This window comes from Leucopleurus acutus (assembly GCF_964270905.1).
Source record: "Leucopleurus acutus genome assembly, chromosome: 13".
Lineage (NCBI taxonomy): Eukaryota > Metazoa > Chordata > Mammalia > Artiodactyla > Delphinidae > Leucopleurus > Leucopleurus acutus.
Window position 1 is genome coordinate 88,639,382 of NC_139155.1, and position 18,226 is coordinate 88,657,607.

At 48.0% G+C, this 18,226-nt stretch overlaps 1 protein-coding gene across 3 annotated transcripts; it reads left to right on the plus strand.

Moving 5' to 3' along the window:
- The first annotated feature begins 6,682 nt into the window (after positions 1-6,682).
- Positions 6,683-11,614, plus strand: RAN (RAN, member RAS oncogene family). Of its 3 annotated transcripts, none has more exons than XM_082852913.1 (7): positions 6,683-6,746; positions 7,325-7,370; positions 7,780-7,864; positions 7,944-8,069; positions 9,302-9,489; positions 9,612-9,782; positions 9,872-11,614. In XM_082852913.1, the coding sequence occupies exons 2-7, from the start codon at positions 7,335-7,337 to the stop codon at positions 9,914-9,916; spliced, it is 651 nt and encodes a 216-aa protein (XP_082709039.1). In that variant the 5' UTR covers positions 6,683-6,746; positions 7,325-7,334; the 3' UTR covers positions 9,917-11,614. The 3 variants fall into 3 exon arrangements, with proteins under 3 accessions (XP_082709039.1, XP_082709038.1, XP_082709040.1); XM_082852912.1 differs by having other exon boundaries at positions 6,692-6,746; positions 7,328-7,370; XM_082852914.1 differs by lacking the exon at positions 6,683-6,746 and adding an exon at positions 6,825-6,833 and having other exon boundaries at positions 7,328-7,370.
- Positions 11,615-18,226: the final 6,612 nt, after the last annotated feature.

Consider the following 18,226-nt stretch of genomic DNA (forward strand, 5'->3'; position numbering starts at 1 on the left):
GCGGTGGCTTCTCTTGTTGCGTTGCACGGGCTCTAGGTGCGTGGGATTTAGTAGTTGTGGCTCGTGGGCTCAGTAGTTGTGGCTCGTGGGCTCTAGAGTGCAGGCTCAGTAGTTGTGGTTCACGGGCTTAGTTGCTCCATGGCGTGTGGGATCTTCCCGGACAAGGGCTCGAAACCTTGTCCCCTGAATTGGCAGGTGGATTCTTGATTTGCAATGTTGTGTTATGTCTACTGTACAGCAAAGTGATTCAGTTATACATGTACTGAATACTGAATGTATATATACATACATTCTTTTTCATATCCTTTTCCAATCTGGCTTATCACAGGATATTGACTATAGTTCCATGTGTTATACAGTAGGACCTTGTGGTTTATCTATTTTATGTATAATAGTTTGCATCTGCTAACCCCAGACTCCCAATCCACCCCCTCCCCCTCCCACTCCCCCTTGGCAACCACAAGTCTGTTCTCTAGGTCTGTGAGTCTGTTTCTGTTTGGTAGATATGTTCACGTGTGTCGTACTTTAGATTCCACGTATAAGTGATATCATATGGTTGCAATTTTTACTGTTGAAAAAAATTTGTGTATGAGTGGACCCATGTAGCTCAAACCCCTGTTGTCCAAGGGTCAACTGTATATAGCTACTAGGTATCTCTCTACCTATATCTGGAAGTAAATATAAATACCTAGAGATCTAGATAGATACACAGACAGATGGACAGATAGATAGATAGGTAGATAGGCCTAAAATGTCCAGGCCTGTCTCAACCTCTGAGAAGCCCTGTTATACCCTACTATATAATTCTGTTTTCTTATGGCATTTCCTAGCCTCTTTCCTCAGACTACACCCTCCTAAAGTGACCTGGGACACAGGATAAAAGCCTCTTTCACAGAGAGGGCTCTGGCCTACTGTGGACTGCCAACAGGCAGCTTTTAAAGTTCTTCTTGCTAAAAAGAAACAACCGTTGTTCCTGACACAAGAGGCCCCTTGCACTCCTGCGGAGACCCTGAGTTTACACAGAAATACAGCCAAGTGTGAGCCCCTCCTGTGCTCTCTGAGCTGGTGCCCTCCAGCTGCACGTCTCCTGGCAGCCTCGGCCTCAGTGCCTCTGCCCTGCCCTCCCCACCACCCCCTCAGCCCCGAATTCTCTTCCCTCCAACACCTGTGTGGCTCCTTCCCTCACCTGCAGGTCTCTGCTCAAATGTCACCATCTTAGGGGAGGGCTGTTGGTCACCCTGCCTCACTGTCGCCCCCTGCCTCTGGCATCTGTATCTTCTTTACTTGCTGTGTTTCTCCCCTGAGCAATGATCACTGTGTCACTCATGTCACCTACATGGCCAGTCCATGTCTTGTTCTTCCTTCTAGGACGAAAGATCCGTGAGCCCAGGACCCTGTGGGTCTGCTTTGTTCGCTGCCCCCGTCCTCAGGGAGTGCCTGGTCCCTCGAGGTGCTCTGTAAACATCAACTGAATGAATTAATGAATCTGTATTTTTTCGTCACTGTGTCTCAGACTCACTCAACGAGAGGTTGTGAATTCAGACATCTCAGGGTGCAGGCAGGTCAGTGAGTAGAGCAGGCTGGGTGTCAGATGACAAGTGACCAATAGCAAATGACACCAGGTCTCAAGTCGGAGACATGATGGGGAATGCTGGGGTCTGAGGCAAATGGCACTGTCTGCCCCAGCCGTGGGGGGCAGTGGTGTTTACCTCCAGACAGCGTGGCGATGCAAGAAATCAGGTCCAGTGCTTTCCAGTCTAGATGTTCAACAGAAACCAGGTATCTGGATTTTTACAGGAAATATCCTCACTTTTTGTGTTAGTTATCTATCACTGCAGAGCAAATTACCCTGGAAGTTAATAACTTGAAGCAACAATGCACGGTGTTATCTCACACAGTTTCCAGGAATTCAGGAGTGGTTTAACTGCGGGGTTCTGACTCAGGGCTCAAGAAACTGCAGGTAAGACATAGGCCTGAGTGGGGCTGGCAGATCCACTTCCCTGATACTCCCTCATAGGCCAGCAAGCTCCTACTGGCTCTTTGCAGGGGGCATCAGCTCCTTGTTCCATGAATCTGTCCATAAGGCTGTGCCTGTCCTCACCGTATGGGGACCGGCTTCCAGAATGAGTGACCTCAGAGAGCAAGGTGGAAGCCGCAGAGCCTCAATGACTTAGATTCAGAAGTCACACTGTCCATTGTGACACCCTCCATTGGTTAGAAGTGAGTCACTACACGCAGCCCATGCTCCAGGAGAGGGGAAGTAAGCTCAAGTTTTTGAGGGGAGACACATCAAAGAATTGTGGCCTCATTTTAAAATCATCACTTTTTTTTTGGCCGCGATGCGTGGCTTGTGGGATCTCAGTTCCCCTACCAGCAATTGAACCGGGGCCATGGCAGTGAAAGCCCGGAATCCTAAGCTCTAGGCCACCAGGGAACTCCCCGAACCATCACATTTAAAAACGCCGGCAAGTAGTTCAGATATAAAGCATGCTGCTCTTCCAACCGGTGTAGGACAAACAACAGCTCTGAAGGCTGGATGCGTTCATGGACCGTCAAAGCATATCGTCTGCACCATTCTGTGGGATCAAAGGGCCGTATGGCAATAATATATGCAATCCTCACCCTTTTGATTTTAAGGAAGACAATTTCTGTGCTAACGCTAAGAAGTAGCACGTGATCTGTGCACCTCACCCTGAAGGGTGAGAAGGAGCTAGTCACGCAAAGATGTGGAGGAAGAGCATTTTAGGCAGAAGGACCAGTAACTGCAAAGGCCCTGGGGCAGGAATGAACTTGGCCGAGGAAAGATTCAGAAAGGTTTGTGTGGTTACAGTAGAATTACACGGAGAGAGACCTGAGATGGGGCAAAGAGATAGGTACAAAATAGGTCATGTAGGACCTGGCTGGCCTTGGGTTTCAATTATCTGAGTGTGATAGATAGGAAAGCATTGCAGGGGTTAAGAGGGGAGAAGGATGGTCTGATATGTTTTCAGAAGATCACTCTGTGCCTCCCGATAAGATGCACTGAGAAGGACATAGCATCACTTCTGGGGTGTCCCGACCCAAACTGCATACCCTGAATCTAGTCCTGAGGAAATATGAGACACGTCCAAATGGAGGGACCTTCTACAAAGCAATGGGCCTATGAAATACTCAGCAAAAGGGTCCAGGCTATGAAAGACAAAGAGGAAGGTACTGTCCTGGATTCAAAGAGACTAGACAGAAAGAGAAAGACAAATACCATAGGATATCACTTATATACGGAATCTAAAATATGACACAAATGAACATATCTACGAAACAGAAACAGACTCACGGACATAGAGAACAGGCTGGTGGTTGCCAAGCGGGAGGAGGTTGGGGGAGGGATGGAGTGGGAGGTTGGGGTCAGTAGATGTAAGCTTTTATGTACAGAATGGATAAACAACAAGGTCCAACTGGGGCATTCCCTGGCAGTCCAGTGGTTAGGACTCCACACTTTCACTGCCAAGGGCCCAGGTTCGATCCCTGGTTGGGGAACTATAATTCCACAAGCCATGTGGTGCGGCCCAAAACAAAAAAAAGGTCCAACTGTATAGCACAGAGAGGTCCAGTGGTTGAGGCTCTGCACTTCCACTGCAGGGAGCGCAGGTTCAACCCCTGGTTGGGGGTACTAAGATCCTGCATGCCTCGGGGCGCGTCCAGAAAAGAAAAAAAAAAGAAGAATGTATATGTGGGGCTTCCCTGGGGGCGCAGTGGTTAAGAATTCACCTGCCAATGCAGGGGACATGGGTTCGAGCCCTGGCCCGGGAAGATCCCACATGCTGCGGAGCAACTAAGCCCGTGAACCACAACTACTGAGCCTGCGCTCTAGAGACCATGTGCTACAACTACTGAGCCCATGCGCCACAACTACTGAAGCCTGTGTGCCTAGAGCCCATGCTCCGCAACAAGAAAAGCCATCACAATGAGAAGCCCACACACAGCAACGAAGAGTAGCCCCTGCTCGCTGCAACTAGAGAAAAGCCCTCGCGCAGCAATGAAGACCCAACGCAGCCAAAAATAAATAAATATTTAAAAAGAAAAAGAATGTATATGTGTATAACTGAATCACTTTGCTGTACAGCAGAAACTAACACAACATTGTAAATAAACTATACTTCAATTAAAAGAAAAGAGTTAGGGACTAGCAGGACAGGTCAACGTAACGTGTAATCCTGGAGGATCCTGCACCAGATAAGGGCAGGAGGGAGAAAACTGCCAATTAAGTCCTGTACATTTGATAATTCGATATTCGATAACATTCGATATTCGATAACAATATGAATTTCCCAATTTTGGTAAGTGTGCCGCGATTATGTAACAGAATGTCCTGAGGTTTTAAGCAGTACACACAGAGGGGTGTCCTGTTTGCTATTTAGTCTCAAACATCGCAGTGGGAAAAAAATCATATGTATATATATGATCTACAGAACAATGTATGTACGATATATATACTGTGACACAGCAGGCTAGGACGGTAAAGACAAATGATCAAGTAAATAATGTTAACGTTTGGGGAAATCAAAGGTAATGGATGCTGAAATTCCTTGTACGATTTTTGCAACATTTTTTTAAACTACAGGTTAAGCATCGGCTTGCAATCCACACTGGATGCCAGAGACAAGTAAGTACCTCTGTAAACTGCAAACGAACCAATCACCCAGGAGCTCTGTCTAGAACAGCTAGTACTCTTGGTTTGGTATATATCCCCTTAGCATTTTTGTCGGAAGAAATTTTTTTTGAATGACAAAAGGTATAAACGTGTTCTCACCACCCAGAATTATATAATGGTTAATAGGCTGTCATATTTGCTTCAAATCACCTTTTAGAAAAAAAGAAGCAGACATCGCAGATAAAGTTACAATCTTCGTTGACCTCTCATCGTTCCATCAGAATCCTTTTCACCATTTCTTGAAGCGACAGCCATCAGAACTCAGTCTATATCCTTGCACTCAATTTTTAAAAACCTACATTCAAGAACTAATATGGTTTCTGTGTATTTGTAAAAAACATAAGCAGTGTTATACTATATGTATAACCTCTATAAAGTTATGTATAGACTGTATAAAGCTATTATCACATCTTCCTTGAACTTGCTTCTTTTTTCTCAACGTGAGCCTTTTGAGATCTACCTAACCCTGCTGATTAGATGAGCTTCATTCTTTTTAAATGCTGTACAGTAAGTCCATAGTCTAGATAATAGATTTTATTTATAAATTTCCCTGATGGACATTTATGTAAGTTTAATCTTTTGCTATTATAAATAATGTTGCAGTGATCATTGTGATATTTGTCTTCTTGGGCATATGTGTGAATTGAACTCCAGGGCATCTCCCTAGAAATGGAACTATAAAGGTCATAAGTCAAGGACACTTAGGTGTTTTATGTTTCTACCTTCCCAAGTGGCCAAACCAGTTTACACTCCCACCAGCGGCATCGACGTGGGCTTGGTGTTTGCCTGAGGGTCCTTAGGGACCCTCGGACCTGAGTTCCCAGCGGGCAGGTTCTCAGATCTGTTGTGCCCAACTTGCATCACTTGGGTTCCCAGCAGACTTGTCTGCAAGTGTGCTCAGGACTAGGTAGCTAACTCCTTGTCATTTTGGGTTCTCTTTGCTCTGGGAGGACTCCCCATGGTGGCATCTTTCCCAGGGAACTTGGCTATCCTGATGGGGCCATTAGCTGTCTGCTCTTGCTGCCAGCCGTGGATGCTTCCTTGGGGAGAGGAGCCACCACATGAGTTTAAGAATCCGTGGCTGTTCAGACAAATGCCCCAAACTGGCCTTTTATATTTAGGATGTGTTTGAGTTTGGAGGACTCCCTTCGGCCAACATCTTTGCTGAAAGCCAATGAAGGATAATAACCCACACTTGCTGAGCTGGAGGTGTACCTCAGTTTCCATCTTTGACAATACTGAGAGGAGGCTGTGCCCCAGGAGAATGTAAGTTCTATGCGTGAACAGTTCTTGTCTGGACCCTTGACCCTGGAACCTAAATACTCATGGATTGCATCCCTGGTTTGTCACTAAGATGAGAAGAGCTGCCACGGTTGGAAACACTAAATTTCATCATCCTGTTTGCAGAATTAGGGCCACAAAGGCTGTCGACCACTTAGATGCTCTAAGAATAAGGTGGCCGTCTTTCCAGGGTGGGAAAAGCATCGGTCTCTGCTTCCTTTACTTCCCAGAAGGTCCTGACCGAGATGGAGGCGCGGGGGAAGAGCCGGAGGGAAGGGCGGGTAGGGAGGCCCGCACCCCAACATGGCGCCCGCCCCGGGCCCGCCGTGCCGTGTTTGTACGCAGGGGCAGGGCCTTTGTGTGGGCCACCCCGCGAGTTTCCCGCCCAAGGGGGCCTCGGCCCTCTCCTTCCACTTCTGTTCCCGCGGTGGCAGCTGGGCGCGCCTCGTCGCCGTCGGCGCATGCGCGCGCGGGAACCCGCCCTCCGGGCTGGCGCACGTGGTCCCGCGGGCCGGCGTGCGTGCGCGCGACCGCCTAGCCTCCCGCGCCCGGCGCGCCGCGAACCTCTCCCTATGCGCCAGGCCAACGGGCACAGCCGCCGGAGCCGGGGCGGCGTGCGTGCGCGTGCGCGAGGGGTCACGTGGGAGCGACGCAGCGCCGTTGCCCCGCCCTCCCTCGGCGCGCGCCGGCGTCGGCTGCGTCTCCGGGCATTTGAATTGCGCTTCCGCCATCTTTCCAGCCCTCAGTCAGACGGGCTCGGAGACGCTTCTGGAAGGTAGTGGGGCTGGGGCGGGGGCTGCGGTGCCGGGGCGGGGGCGGGGATCGGGGCGTCCCAGCGGCGGCGGGAGGCGGCCGTGAGGCGGTGGCTGCGTGGGGACCCCGGGCTCCGGGAGGAGGGCCTTCCTTCCTATCTGGCCGCGAGGGCGCCGGGACCTGAGCCGCGGTGGGCCGGGCGGGCGGCCGGGGCGGAGGGGAGGCCGGAGGGGAGGCCGGGCGGCCGGGCCGCGGGGCTGCAGGAGAGATCCGGCCGGGGCGGCCGGGCGGAGGGCCGGGGGGCGGCCGGGGCGGCCCGGGCTGGCCGCGGGCCGTGACCGGGCGCTTTCCGCGCCGGGGCCTCGGCGCCGAGCGGACGCGAGCCGGGCCCCGGCGGCCGGGGGAGCCGAGCCGGGGAGCAGCGCCTCGCCGCCATCGCCGTCGCGCGCCCTCGCGGCCCCCGCGCGCGCGTGTGCGTGTGTGTGTGTCGGGTGGGGGTGGGGTGCGGGCTGCCGGGCTCCGGGGTGGAGGCCTTTGTGGGCCCGGGCACGTGGGGCGGGTCCGGCCATGCGGCCTCACTTCTTTCTCCTCTGCCCGCAGTAGCATCGCGATGGCTGCGCAAGGAGAGCCCCAAGTGCAGTTCAAGGTGGGTATCCGAGGGGGTCGGGAGGAAGGGCGGCCCTAGGAACGGGGGCCCCGCGTCCGGACGGCCTTAACGGCGGGCTCTGCTTCGTGACCGCGGCCGGCTGCCGTTGGCCCGCCTGGCCGGCCAGCGTGCTGGTGCTGCGGCAGTGCCTTCGGTCCCCTGACAACGGGGGGGGAGGGGGCGAGCCCCGCCCTGCGCGCGGGGAAGCTGGGCTCGGAGCTCCGCCGGTTCGGGTCATTCGTGAGATGGGACGGGGCTGCTGTCTTAAGGTGCTTTGTCTTGGGTGTGCTCAGGGGGCATGTAGAGTTCTTCCCTGTGAGACGGCGGTCCAGAGCACCGGGACAGTCTCACAGGCCCGAGGTCCTGAGACCCGTTCCGGTGTTTACTTCAAAGATGTGTTTCCCAACAGCTCGTATTGGTTGGTGACGGCGGTACTGGGAAAACTACATTTGTGAAACGCCATCTGACTGGGGAATTTGAGAAGAAGTATGTAGGTACGTGGGGGAAACGATGTGTGAAAACGTGTGGGAGACGGATGAGGTCACTGACTAACTTTCCACGCTTATGTTCCAGCCACCTTGGGCGTTGAGGTCCATCCCCTTGTGTTCCATACCAACAGAGGACCCATTAAGTTCAACGTATGGGATACAGCTGGCCAGGAGAAATTTGGTGGACTGAGAGATGGCTATTACATCCAAGGTAGGTATCCGCCTCGTAACTGGCCGCCTTTGAGAGGATTTGTAGCTTCCCGTCCAAGGCTGCTTACAGATATCAGGTCTGTCCCGGCAGACACGTGCCTCATGCCGACTGAACTGGCCATTGCGCGATGCGCTTCGGTTCAGGAGGTGGGCTGGCTCCTGAGAGCTGACCCTCGGTCGGAGGGGAGGAGATCCTGTGAAGGTTGTCTGGTGCCATTTGATTGCATGCTTGCGTCACCGTAGGCACTGTTTTGAAGGAGGTGATGCGATGTACGTTGAGGCTCTTAATTTAAAAACTGGAAGCAACAGACAAGGTGTTGCTGCAGCCCCAGTATTTGAAAACTTAGGTTTGGGTATATATTTTGGTGGTAGTCGATGATTATTTCTTCTGCACTCCATTAAAAAGGTAGTAAACAGTTTGACCAGATCCTGGACCAGAGGCACTAGGCTTTCTATCTTATAAAATGTGGTATAAGACCAGCCGGTTTCTTTTTAATTTCACTAGGTCTTGCAGAATATTTTTTTCAGAGTGCTTGATCTTAAAAGTGCAAAGGAAATAAATGCTGCTCATTATACCCAGAAAAAAGATGAACAAAGAAAATGCTCAATACAAGACTTTCTTTTCCCATGGAAATCGTTGGGAATCTTTCCATGTCTTTTGCCTTACGAGAGTGCGTACAACTGCAAAGATTCTTCCTCTCCCCTCCCCGCCCCCATTCTTTAGCTAAAAATCTGTTTAATGTATCACGCATACTCAGTGGCTTACCAGCTTTATCATGGCTCTTTCTGCAGGTTAACATAGGGACTTAACTGAGCTTTTAAAAATAGGCACAGTATATCCTAGTGTGTTCAGCCATTTAAGAACGTTTTGAAAGAGTAGATTGCTAGATCCTCAGAATATGGGAGGTGAGTTCCCTGGAATGCTGATTTATCGTTGATCTACTGGATACTTTTTTGGGATGAGGCAGAACTTACGAAGTACTGCAGGTAGAGAGATTTCATATGGTAAGCTGGTCTTTCATGGTTTCATGTACAGTAAAATGGATTTTTAAATAATACTGTGTATTAAAATGATTTGAGATTTTTGGAATTGGTAGAGATCTTGAAAATGAGTAGAGAAACGTGGCTGACCTGGAGTTAGGCCTGAGACTGTGAGTCCATAGTTCTTAGCATGTTTCATCCATGTAGCAGATTCTTAGGCCGACACTAATTTACTGTAAATGCTCCTTTCAGCTCAGTGTGCTATCATAATGTTTGATGTAACATCGAGGGTTACTTACAAGAACGTGCCCAACTGGCATAGAGATCTGGTACGCGTGTGTGAGAACATCCCCATCGTGCTGTGTGGCAACAAAGTGGATATTAAGGACAGAAAGGTTAAGGCAAAGTCGATTGTCTTCCACCGAAAGAAGAATCTTCAGGTATGGTTCTTAGAACTTACTGGATTTATGATCCTTAGGTAAATTGTAAGTCCATTGAAGTGCTTCATCAACGTCTTTGAGGTATGGGCTTTTAAAATTAATTTTGCCTCTCATTTAAACAGTACTATGACATCTCCGCCAAAAGTAACTACAATTTTGAAAAGCCCTTCCTCTGGCTTGCTAGAAAACTGATCGGAGACCCTAACTTGGAGTTCGTCGCCATGCCTGCTCTCGCCCCGCCAGAGGTGGTCATGGACCCAGCGTTGGCAGCGCAGTACGAGCACGATCTAGAGGTACGGTGTGTGCGGCTCGGTAGTGAATGCTTCTAGGTTCCTAGTGGCTTTCATCTGGAGCATGACAACGTTTTCATCTCTGTGTCTAGGTTGCTCAGACAACTGCCCTCCCGGATGAAGATGATGACCTGTGAGAAAAGTGAAGCTGGAGCCCAGCGTCAGAAGTCTAGTTTTATAGGCAACTGTCCTGTGATGTCAGTGGTGCAGCGTGTTTGCCACTTTATTATATAGCTAAGCAGAACATGTGCTTAATGTTTGGTATGCTGAAGGAGATGAATGGGCTTTGGAGTGAATGTGGCAGTTAAAAAAAAAAAAAAAACTTCATTTTTTTGGACCTGCATATTTAGGTGTTTTGGAACACAGTTCTTTCCTCCTTAAGTTTCAAATATAAGACTGCTACAGTCACATCACAATATTCAGTGGTGGAATCTCGTTTGTTACTGTCATTCCCATTCCTTTTCGTTTAGAATCAGAATAAAGTTGTATTTCAAATATCTAAGCAAATGAACTCATCCCTCGTTTAAATGAGCATTTTAAAACCACTAACAGGGAAAATTGTGCCATGTTAGTATCTGAATTGCCTTTGCTATTACTACTTAATTTGAAGTCTGTTAGGTTAAATTCTTCTAATTTTCTGTACATGTGAATCATTTCACACAAATGAAATGACAGGTCAACAGTATTGTATTCGGTAAGTCGTTAAGAGGTGTAAATACTGTCAATGCAGTCAGGCTAAAATAATACCTACCCCACCTGTCTTTTGGCCTAGGTAGTGTCACACCTAGGGAAGAGCTTGTTTGAGATTTGTGTGACCTGTCAGAATAAAAGTGGTACCTGTTTTAGACGTTTCAAATAGAGATCTTAAGAATTATAGTTGCTTTTATGGCAAAAGTAACCATGTTCTAATGTAGAGCTTCTCAAAGTCTGATGAAACCATACAGATGGTTGCGGGAACTTGAGGGACGTCTCATCTGTTAAAAATGAATATAAATTGTGCGTTTACTTGCCTTTTGTTTCAGCGTTAACATGTTTAACGTAAAGTTGGTATGCTAGGAAGATGTTCCACGTTTACCTGCTGTTGTCAAGTACTCCCAAGCTTTAAAGATGTCAAAGATTAAGGATTTCATTGGACACATCACAGCTTTGGTGGTTTTTCTCCCCACAAAGAATTTTTGTGGGCGGTGCAAGGACACAGCAGGATGCTGCAACAGAAAAGTAGGGCTTAGATTGGCTTCTCAGTGAAGTGAAACAAGACTGCCAAAGTCTCAATAGGTTAACCACTTATGTTCGTATGGTTTCCACATGTAAACATGAATTGAGTCCGTCTTGCCTGAGTTTGATCCCATCGACACCATACTGTAGCAATTAGAAGTCAAAATAAGAGCTGTTTTGCTCATGTAAGTACTGCTGTACTATAGTGCAGTTTACCAAAGTTCTTTAGGTGTCCAGTTATCCTTAAATGATTACTTTCCTACCTAAAAAGGTAGGGAAGGATCACGTCAGTATGTGGAGAACTGAAATATAAAGGGTAAAATTGGATGCGTTTTAATTTGTTAAAATACTGAATAAATATTAATAGATTCACTTACAGATTTGAATTGCTGTATATGCTATGCTATATTCAGAACCAGACTTTAACAGATGTGAAGTTTCTTCCCATGATCAGGATGAGATAACTTACACGAAGGGTATGTGTGTGTAACCTCATGTAGAATGACAAATACGCTGAATCTTAAATGTAACAGTTGAATCTTGCAAGCTACTTGGAGGTGGGAGAGAATTTACGTCATTCGTCGGAAGAAAAAAATTGCCAAATACATTGCTTCTACTTTGCCTGGATTTTCTGAATCATCTGGTGTTCAGTTATCTTGCGGGGAATACGTTTCTGTCTCGTTTATACAAATGGGGACGTTTTCCCCTCAGTTTGAAATCTGGTCTCTAACACGGGGGGACCTTCCGTTGAAAGCCAAGCTAGAAATGGCTTCTAAGAACAGAATTGGTCGGAGGAAAAGCACACAGTGCTTTGGAAGACAGTTTCATGATGTGCCCTGGCCAATTTTTAAGACCCCACGGAATGGGTGTTTGGTCCCATCGGTCTCAATACCTAGGAAAGGGCAGAGATGGCCGAAAACGCATTGAACTTGTAAGACCAGCTGCCTGGCTGATCATGTGCACCAGGTGGTGAGAATTTCTGGTCCCTTTTGTAAAAGCATCACTTGAAGAAATTGTGTCTGACTCGGGAGTCGTGCCTCGGAGACGAGTGACTTACGTATCGAGGACGCCTTCAGATTCCTTCAGCTGTGTGGGAGCTCTAGGCGCCCTGCCTGACAGTAACCTGGGCTCGGTCTGAAGCGCCCTGCTGGGCGGGCTCGTCACTAGCGGCACATGCTTCCCACCTAGAGCCGTGTTGGGGTGAAAGGCGGCCCTGGCCCGTTGCACCTTCCCATTAGAGCGCCCTGAGCAGTCCTTGGGAAGCGGCTCGGACCTGATCCACGCTGCCGCAAGGCCTTGCACGCGTGGGTCCTGCCTTTCTGGGCTTTGCAGGTTCTTTTGCAGAACCTCCTTTCTCGTTCCTGAAGTAAGCCCACCAGTTAAGTGCTGCAGCTCCTTTACAGCTCACGCGTTGGGTTTTAAACTGGGTCGGGGGGGGGGGGTCCCTGCCGTGGCCGTATCACTGGACCGCCTCGGCCTCGGGCCGCATCGGGATGGTAGATTTGTGTTAGAGGTGGTCTCCTTCGGCGGCCGAATCGCCGTGGGGCCAAGGAGCGTGTCTTTTTGCTCCCTCATGTTCCTGGTGTTATTAAATCTCTGAACCCTGAGGAGGAAAGGAACTTGGGGGTTGGAGGTAGGGCTGGGGGTCGATGGGATTAGGGTGGGAAGGGGCGGGGGGGGGGGTTATGCCATTACAGTCTGGTGGTTTGGAAGTTTTTCCCTCCCGGAATTTGTAGTTTGCACTGTCTTTGGTCCTTTTATTCCAGCTTGTCTTTACAGGAGTGGGGAAAGGGGGGCCCGTCGGGAGCTTTGCTAGTTGTCGAGTAACTAAGTTAGGACAGCGCTGTTGCATGGTCTGCTGCCTCAGGTTGAACCGTAGGAAGTGGAAGAGGACCCTTGAATTGAGTTGGTTTTCAGTCAGCCCCCTGCCTTTAAGAAGCAAAGGAGAAGCCACCCCAGATGGGTAGTCTTTCTGTAATGTGGGCAGTTCACCCCCTAAATTCTGAGCTCCGTGACCAGGGATATCATGGCTGGCCAGGCAGCTTTCGTCTTGGGAGGCGGGCAGTCAGGAGGCATCTGCAGAAATGTTAGTGACCGTAGTGAATACTCAGATGGAAACTTAGACAACGCTGTGAAAGCATGACAGGAATTGAATCTGAGTCCTGGGAGGAAGGGCGGTGATCTGAAGGTATTCGAGAGAGAAAAGCACGTGAGGCAAAGGGAACAAAACCCCGGGGCAGAGAACGTGGCTGGAGAGCCATAGACAGGGGTTTTCAAGCCCAGGTACAGATTTCGATACTTGGGACACCGTGGGGAGCCCCTGGAGGAGGGTCAGAGTGACGTTTCAGAAGCTGTGGCAGCAGGAGTGGGCTCCCACGGGCCAGTGACAGTCCAGGCTCGCCCCACTCAAGTCCCTTCTCGACTTTCGCTGCAGTAGTTCAGAGAAGGGAGGGTGACACCGTGGACAAAGCCCCTGTTTATCCAACAAGCATCTCAGCGAAAACTAAATTGAATAAATACCGGCTGGGAGTGCCAGGCCCCCTCTTTTTTGCTAGCCACCACACTCACGTTTTTTCCCCAACTTCGTTGAGGTATAATTGACACAGATTGTGTGTGTGTGCGGTGTGCACTGCGGTGGTTTGATATACCATCCACCATCCGTCACCTCACAGTTATTTTTTGTGTGTAGTAAGAACATTTCGGATTTCTCTCAGCACGTTTCAAGCGTACAATGAAGCAGTAGTAACTACAGTCACCATGCAGTACCTTTGATCTCCAGGCCCCATTCATCTGGCATAACTGAAACTTGGTGCCCTTTGACCAACATCTCCCCATTTCCCTCTCGTGCACTTCTCCACAGCCCCTGGCAGCCACCTTCCTACTCTGCTTCTACAAGTTCACCTTTCCTTTTTAGATTCCACGTGCGCCTGTTGCCGTACACTATTTGTCTTTCTGTCTCTGGCTTATTTCACTGAGCATAATGTCCTTGAGGTTCATTCATATTGTAAATGACAGGATTTCCTCCTTTTTTAAGGCTGAACAATTTTCTGTCATATATGTATGTATGGACGGATGGCTGTATAGATAGATATATACACACACACTACATTTTCCTTATCCATTCATCTGCCGATGGACACTGAGGTGGATTCCGTATCTTGGCTGTTGTAAATAAATTTGTTTCTTAAGACAAGGGGGTCTTAAAAAAATTGAGCTTCCCCAAGAGTAGCGGTGAGACTTAAACCTATTTAAAGTTACGAATTCAAGGCCAGTTGTTTACAGACAAAACTGTCGGTCAGGCGAGATGGTTATGTTGTGATCCCCTAGGCATGAAAGATGGGAAACCAAACTGTTAGGAAGCATCCTTTATTCTAGACAACACTGAAGCCAGCCTGGCAGAGTGAACTCATGGGCCATTTGGGGGTGAGTAACGTTTGCTTTTTTATTTCCTCACACGTCTGACCTTTTTTTTCCCAAAGAGAAAAATGTCATATACTTTATGGATTAAAAGTTTAGGGATTTGAACAGTTAAAACATACACAGCCACCACATTTTCTGTTTACCATTCAGATGTAACTTGTCGACATTTTGTCGACATTTCAAATCTTCCCTCAAAGAGTGGGATTGATTATACTATAATATTGTTTCATAAACATTTTTCACTCTTTATGAGGGGCTTTTCCACATCAGATGGTTTTACACCACTTTCAGTAATTACCTAGTAACCCACAGCGTGGATGGGCCATCCCATTGTCAGACACATTCTTTTGTTTGTTCGGGTTATGTTTCTCTGTTCTCTGCTCTTCGTTTGGTTTTCAGAAAGGGTCTAGCTCTTATTTCCAAATGCATTGAGCTTCCACGTCCTTTCACCTCCATGTACTACTAAAATTGTCATGTTTCTAAATTTTAACTTTTGAAGATGGTGGAAAATCAAAATTATTTTAAAAACCTTTTGCATGTGTGTTTTGCCATATCTTCAACCTTCTATCCCCGGGTCTGATTGATGCAAGATGCAAACATACTAGTCTGTGCTGAATTAAACACATTTTATTAAATAGTTTCCTTGCTGCTACTTATTCTGTGAATTCATGTTTTGTGTTTTCACAGACACTCAAAGTGAGGTGTGTACTCTTACCCCCTTTTCAAGTATTTATATTGTGTTATGCTCCAATTTGGAGCTCAGAAAATATTGACTGGTGATGGGATTGGATTATAGGGAGAAGATCTGGAAGAAGAGTAGGGCTAACCAAAGAAAACTGCCCTGAGGAAAAAGGATGTGGAAAGCTTAAATCTCAAAAACAAAACCAAAAAACCACATGATGGTCCAGTTCTGGAAGGGAGCTAACTAGTTTCTTCTTGTGAACAATTTTACCCCTTCAGGCATAATCTTACCTTTTATGAATAGTTGCCAGTAATTAAATAGTGGGGCTTTAAATTTTTGGTTGCGTTGGGTCTTTGTTGCGGTACGCAGGCATCTCACTGCGGTGGCTTCTCTTGTTGCGGAGCACGGGCTCTAGGCGCGTGGGCTTCAGTAGTTGTGGCACGTGGGCTCAGTAGTTGTGGCTCGCAGGCTCTAGAGCGCAGGCTCAGTAGTTGCGGCGCACGGGCCCAGCCGCTCCGCGGCATGTGGGATCTTCCCAGACCAGGGCTCGAACCCGTGTCCCCTGCATTGGCAGGCGGATTCCTAACCACTGCGCCACCAGGGACATCCCAGCCTGTTCTTTTCGAAGACCACGTCTGGCCGTTTTGTTGCCATCAAGTCCCGCTGGGCCCACTGAAGCAGGGTGAGTGGGTGGGGATAGAAGGTGTCTTGTTACCTGGGTCTTCGTGATTTGAGGCCCTCTACTTGTGGGATTGTGTTAGAAGGTAAACTTTGTCATCACACAGAACTATTAATAAACTGGTGACTGAAAACTCTAGTTCCTAACTCAATCATCACGTCCTCTGAACACCTGGGGGCTTCTGCCTAGACCCTCTGCCACTGAGGCCTCGATTCCAGAAGCAGTGCCACTGTCTCTGCCCTTGCCGGGATCAGGAACTCTGTCTGTCTACGACTACTTCTGCCTCAAAGCCTGGGGCTAGAGCAGCCAAGAGGCAGAGTCCCTCAGACCCTTTCGTCTGGTTGTGGGAGATACAAAAGGGGGTGCTTGGAAAGAGACGGGCCTGGCGCAGACCCAGAGCAAACCTGGGCTTCTGTTCGCACGGCAGCAGGGCCGAGGTGGGGGATGGCCTTGGGGTGGTCATTTACCCTAATGATCACACACTCTATTAAAAATGATTATGTACTTTTCAGATCATTGCTAATAACCAACTTATTCCCATTTTTTCCATAACTGCAATGAACATTTTTGTATATATGGTTTGAACTTTTTTTCCTTAGAAATGGGCAGGGGATTATCTGGTCGCAGTTTATGAAAATCATTGTGTTTTAAAAGGCATTGTCTGATTTGCAGCAACATGGATGGACCTAGAGATGATTGTACTAAGTGAAATAAGTCAGACAGAGAAAGACAAATACCATATGATATCACTTATATGTGGAATCTAAAATACGACACAAATGAACTTCTCTACGACAGAAACAGACTCACAGACATAGGGAACAGACTTGTGGTTGCCAAGGGGGAGGGGAGGGATGGATTGGGAGTTTGGGATTAGCAGATGCAAACTATTATATATAGAATGGATCAACAACAAGGTCCTACTGTATAGCACTGGGAACTCTATTCAATATCCTTTGATAAACCATCATGGAAAAGAATCTGAAAAAGAATGTGTGTGTGTGTGTATAACTGAGTCACTTTGCTGTACAGCAGAAATTAACACAACATTGTAAATCAGCTCTACTTCAAGAAAAACATTTTTAACAGGCATTGTCAGCCGCCTCTTCTGGGGCCTGATTTATTTTTTTAATATCTGACATCATTTTCATAATTTCCTTTTGCTCATTTTGAAATATTACGGTTATAGTTTTAATCTTTCTTAGAGGAGGCCTCTTTCTGGCATCATTTCCTTGTCTGCAGGTGCGTTATTTTATTTGCTTATTTTCTCTCTTTCTCTTTCAGATACTGTCTTGTATGAGGTTCCACCATCATCCCTTTCTCTCGCTTATCTTTGGGAGCTTAGCGTCCTGCACTTTCAGAAGGGAGGGGTGGATTAGAGCCGATTTTCTGTGGGATTCGTGATGTTTAAGAAATAGCTCCCTACTTGGAAATTTCCTGGTTCTTACCCTTTCCTGCTTTTATTTGGACTCTGGTTTTCCGTTTGCTTCTTGTCCCAGCCCTGCCTGCTTGGGAATCCACTCCTAGAAGCTTCTGCTCAGCCTGGGGCTGTGCCCGCTCAGGCTGCTGTAGCAACGTACTTTTCCTTCCTCACAGTTCTGAAGGGTTCTGCAGGGTTCAGCTTCTAGTGCAAACTCTTCCTGGTGTGCAGACGGCCCTTTGTCCTCGCAGAGCCTTTTCTCTGAGTGCTCTCCGGAGGGAGAGAGATCTCCCTCTTCCTCTTCTTATAAGGCCACCAATTCTATCCCATTACAGCCCCACCCTCATGACCTAACTTAACCTCAGTGACCTCCCTGTAGGCTCCTTCTCCACATACAGCCACCCTGGGAGTTAGGGCTTCAACACGTGGAGTTTGAGGGCCACGAACGTCCAGCTCATACAGCTTGTTAGTTTCATGTATTCATAAGCTAAAGATGCTCCAGTCCCTGCTGGTCCTTGAAGCACCACCTTCTGGTGTGTGGGATGCCTCTCAGTTGCTGTTCTCAAACCGGCCACTTTCTGCCTCTCGGTGACGAGCTTGTTGACTACTTTGGGATTCTACTTTCAGACCCTGCAGCGGCCCTGTTGTCTTTTCTTTCCCTTTTCCCATCAAAGGTGCTGGTACTAAATGGACCATCCAGGAGCCAGTGATTTGTCCCCAGCCTGGTTTTTTGTTTCTTTGTTTTTCTTGAGATGCCGTAATACTTTTTGTTTTGCTACCCTAGGTTCTCTGTCAGTTTTCATAGGCAGAGGCAGAGTGAAAACATGCCACCATGGCCAACATCATAATCCAAAGCCCCACCTGTGAAATATTACTGCCCAAAAGTTTAACCTGAAAAATCGATCGAATCAAGCTCTTAAACGTAACCACCGATTTATAAAAATATGGGATCAGAGGAATATGTCAAATCACACTGTTCAGATCAAGTCTGCAAAATCCAGAATATGAAAAAAAACTGAACAGAACAAACT